Genomic DNA, 4,872 nt, shown 5'->3' with positions numbered 1-4,872 from the left:
CGTTGAGGGAGTTCAAGAGATTGTTTGAGACATATGCAATCATCTTTAGCCTCGCTTCGTTTTTTGCCATTGTTGGTTTTTATGGAGTTTGAAGAACTGTAATCCTCACTTTCAAGAACCTAGATGAGAACTATGATTTCACTTATGGAAATCCCCATAGACGGTGCCAAATTGTTTGACTCAAAAGATGTTAAAACCTTTTTGAACAAATCAATCGATGATGAAGGGGTAAATCGTAGCCGAAAATAATAAACTCTAGGATGAAAATAATAGAGAGAAGAGAATTGTAGATTTCCTTTCTTATTCAAGGTTGGTGAATTTTTCAGAGCCCCCCTTTTACAAAGCTCGCATTCCTCTTATATATTAAGGAATCTCTCTACTCCCCCCCTCCAGAAATGACCTGCCAAAGATATTTAAGGAATATTCTTAATGTCCACTAAATGGACTTACTCTACAGTCAAGGTCGTACTGTTTCTTCTTTTAGTATAAGGTCGTATCCTTCTAGGCGTGGACTCGCAGATGCTCGGCCGTATGTCATGCTCACTGCAGGTCGTGCTCGGTCAAATTCAGACCCATACATATAATGTTCTTAAAACTTATAATTTTGAATATGTCATAACAATATTTGTGTGACTATATTATTTTACATTAAAGACAAAATGAGAAGTTAAAATTAAATTGTTTCTAAATTTTAAAAGGGTATGTTCTTTTTAGAATAAACTAAAAAAAGTTTACATAAGATGGAAAAAGAGAGTATAGGTTTGTAATTATTTAAATATTTCCAATAAATCACCTAGTCATTTGTCTTTATCTGTTTTCCCACACCTCAAACGCCTATAAATACTCTTCCAAAGTAGTCTTCCTCTCCATTATGCAGACGAGCTACTGAATTAATTCCGTATATTTAGAAGAGTGAAAAAGATAAGGAGAAAAAAAAGATGGAGACCTTCCCAGTGATTGACATGGAGATGCTTAACACTGAACAAAGAGCTGCGACAATGGAGAAAATAAAGGATGCCTGTGAAAATTGGGGCTTCCTTGAGGTAATATTCTACTGTAGATTTAATTTATTATATACACTAGCGGCGTAGAGCTTCTTTTTTTTTTTTTTTTAATTTTTAATTATCAGTTTTTATGCTATTGTAATATTGTTCAATTGTCTTTTCATCTTATTGTGCCGAGGGTTTATCAGAAACTATTTCTCTATCCCCAGGGTAGAGGTAAGGTCTGTGTACATACTACCCTCTTCAGACCCCCACTTGTAAGATTATATCGGGTTTTTATTGTTGTTGTTGTTGTTATTGTTGTATTCTGTTGTAACAGGTAACTTAATGTATTGTTTAGGTTACTAATCTCACTTGTTAAAAACGGTTGTCTGCAATTATCTTTTAATTTCTTGTTAGTATAAATATTATTTTGCACATTCAGTATATCTACTCTAATGTACTAAGTATACGATTTTAATTTCTCTAGAGTTTAAGTTCTGTGCGTGAACATTGTACAGATTTTCTACACCATAAGGTATAATTGGTCTACAACTATAGATAACTCTTCATATCAAAGATGATATAGTAACCTAAAAAATAGAGTGAGAACTTGCTGTAATCAATAAATTGGAATAATTATATATTTTGTTGTCTGTTTTGACACATAAAATTAAAGCTGGTGAATCATGGGATATCTCATGAGCTTATGGACACTGTGGAGAAGCTAACAAAGGAACATTACAAGAAGTGTATGGAACAAAGATTCAAAGAAATGGTGGCAAACAAAGGACTTGAGGCTGTTCAGGCTGAGATTGATGATTTGGATTGGGAAAGTACTTTCTTCTTGAAACATCTTCCTGTTTCAAACATCTCAGATGTTCCTGATCTTGTTGATGATTACAGGTCAAAACATTTTCATTTTTTTTGTTCTTTATTTGACATTCCTGTAAGTCACGGATTCGAGCCGTGAAAATATCCACGAATGCTTGCATTATGGTAGGTTGTCTACATCATACCCCTTGAGGTGTGGCCCTACCCCTTTACGTGAACGCGGGATACCTTGTGCACCGGGCTTCCATTTTATTTAAGATTACATTTCAATCACCAAATTATGGTTTTTGACATTTCCATTTTATTTAAGATTACATTTCAATCACCAAATTATGGTTTTTGACATAAGTAGAATCTATGCTACTGGAAGTTCTTAGGTTAATTTTTTTGTATAGTTACTTAACTCTGCTTATTATAATAGTAAAATCACAAAATTATATTTTTATTATATTAAAGTAACTGAACTATATGTGAATTGCGCTTGAAAATAGAAATGACATGAAAGTCAATTTTTTCCAAGTTATGACAACTACTCATCATGTCAGCACTTTGCCACCCTATAAATTTCACGTCAAAAAAAAAAAAAAGAAAAAAAAAACTACCAGACTATAGTGACCATATTTAAAATTAACCTTATTTTGTCAAAATTAACCGTATTTTGTCAAAATTAACCGTATTGTGTCAAAAAAGAAAAAAAAACTAAAAAAAACTACCAGACTATAGTGACCATATTTAAAATTAACCTTATTTTGTCTTTTAACCGTATTTTGTCAAAAAAGAAAAAAAAAAACTACCAGACTATAGTGACCATATTTAAAATTAACCTTATTTTGTCTTTTAACCTATGTTGCATGGACTTTCCAAAAATGTTGTTACACCCGTGTCAGATACTCCAAACATGCACTAATTTTAAAAGATCCGACATGTACCTAGCTAGCGACATTTTTGAAGAGTGCAAGTAACATAGATTCAAACTGGTAACTATTTTAACTATAATGACCTCACTTTGCTTGTTTAACTAAATTTTACTTTGGCCATAATTACAGGAAGGTGATGAAAGAATTCGCACAAAAACTAGAGAAACTAGCAGAGGATCTTTTGGACTTGCTATGTGAGAACCTTGGCCTTGAACAAGGTTATCTAAAGAAGGCTTTTTATGGTACAAAAGGTCCAACTTTTGGAACAAAGGTTGCTAATTACCCACCTTGTCCAAAACCAGAACTAATTAAAGGTCTTAGGGCTCACACAGATGCAGGTGGCATTATACTTCTATTCCAAGATGACAAAGTCAGTGGACTACAGCTCCTAAAAGATGGTAAATGGATTGATGTCCCACCAATGCGCCACTCCATTGTTGTCAACATAGGTGACCAATTAGAGGTATACTTTATTTTATTTTATTTTATTTTATTTTAGGATTCAAGTTATACACAATTAAATGATATAATTTATTTCAGTGTCGATATGATTTCACTTGTTATAGCAAATTATTTACCATTTATCAATCAAGAATTATATTATTAGAGAGCTCGATAGAAAATCAAAATAGTAGTGAAGGGGGCGGAAGGAGGGAAATTTAGAAATAGTAAATAACACCCCCTCCCCCCAATTCTTCATCCGTTGGGACCCTATTCTCTTGGAGATAGCTTAGTCTGAGCTTGACAATAGATTCGTGAGCAATGACATATTTGGTTGCTGATTCATGATCAATAACAAACATTTTTCTAGGGAACTTTTCGAGAGACTGTTTTAAAGGCTATTCGCTACATCATTCCACTCTTTTAACAATATTCATATAGACTAGTGTAATAATAAAATAATAAATTTAGACAAAATGCTTATTAAATAGAGTTACCAGCAATTATATTTTAAATGACTTGATTGGATAAATAATATTTATACCGTCAACTAATAGAACATTAACTCTTAATTCAATTGTCATTATGTAGTGTTTATTACATTAATATGTGTTAGTAAAATATTTACATGGTTTTACTAATAATTTTGTTTTTGGTTGAATGGTTGATGAAGGTGATCACAAATGGAAAATACAAGAGTGTGGAGCACAGAGTAATTGCTCAGCCAGATGGGAACAGGATGTCTATAGCATCTTTCTACAATCCGGGGAGTGATGCTGTAATTTTTCCAGCACCAGAATTGGCTGATAAAGAAGAAAAGGAAAACAAACTAAAGTATCCCAAATTTGTGTTTGAGGACTATATGAAATTATATGCAGCTCTTAAGTTCCAAGCTAAGGAACCAAGATTTGAAGCAATGAATAAGGCAATGGAAACAACTGCTAACTTAGGTCCCATAGCAACTGCTTGAGAGTCTCAATTTAGGCCAATCGATTTCATATTTGAATCAAAAGAAGGGAAAAAATATATAGATAGTATTTGATTAATGTTGGAGTATGTGGCTTTGTGTGAATGTAAGATGTCTGAATTTGTTATTCTCAAGAGGGTCTCATTGTAAAGTTTCAAAAACTATATATTCTCTTTAACCTTAATAAGTAGATTTCCTTAACCTCTCTAATGAGTGGGTTTCTGCTTATCCCCATCACTAAGATAAAAGTACTGACCAAATTATCCTTGAACATAACACCTAAAATAAATTTCGCGGAATTTTTTTTATTAAAAAAAAAAAAAGAAGAACAAAAAGCCATGATTTCTCACCATTCAAAGTTACATAAACAAAATGGATGTGGTCATGCTGCTAATGATAGAAGAACATATGGAGAAGAGGGGGTGAAATAGTATGTGGCATGCCATGTGGCATTTATCTCGTGAAAAAATATCAGTACTATGTGGAATTTGGATATTCATATAGGACAACCCAAATGGAGGAGGATATATTTCAATCACTAGAGTGTCGATAGGGTTATCTTTTTTTTTTTTTTTGTGGTGATTATAAGCTTTTCATTAATAACCAAAAGTATTATGTAGAAATCAGCGTAGTACTATTGGCTCGAACATGACAAGTATATGCAATCTCTCTAGCCATTGTTTCACATGTATTATCCTTATGAGCAAACAGCCTGTTGTTCCTTTCAACT

General features: G+C 32.8%; 1 protein-coding gene across 1 annotated transcript; it reads left to right on the top strand.

Moving 5' to 3' along the window:
- The first annotated feature begins 834 nt into the window (after positions 1–834).
- On the top strand, positions 835–4,352 carry LOC104238726 (1-aminocyclopropane-1-carboxylate oxidase-like). Its single transcript, XM_009793187.2, has 4 exons — positions 835–1,043; positions 1,663–1,889; positions 2,864–3,197; positions 3,849–4,352. Exons 1-4 carry the CDS (start codon positions 939–941, stop codon positions 4,143–4,145), a joined length of 963 nt encoding a protein of 320 aa, XP_009791489.1. The 5' UTR covers positions 835–938; the 3' UTR covers positions 4,146–4,352.
- The last annotated feature ends 520 nt before the right edge of the window (positions 4,353–4,872 follow it).

Source organism: Nicotiana sylvestris, chromosome 9 (assembly GCF_000393655.2).
Source record: "Nicotiana sylvestris chromosome 9, ASM39365v2, whole genome shotgun sequence".
Taxonomy (NCBI): Eukaryota; Viridiplantae; Streptophyta; class Magnoliopsida; order Solanales; family Solanaceae; genus Nicotiana; species Nicotiana sylvestris.
The sequence above is the reverse complement of the archived record's forward strand: the minus strand, read 5'-3'. Positions and strand labels throughout refer to the sequence as shown.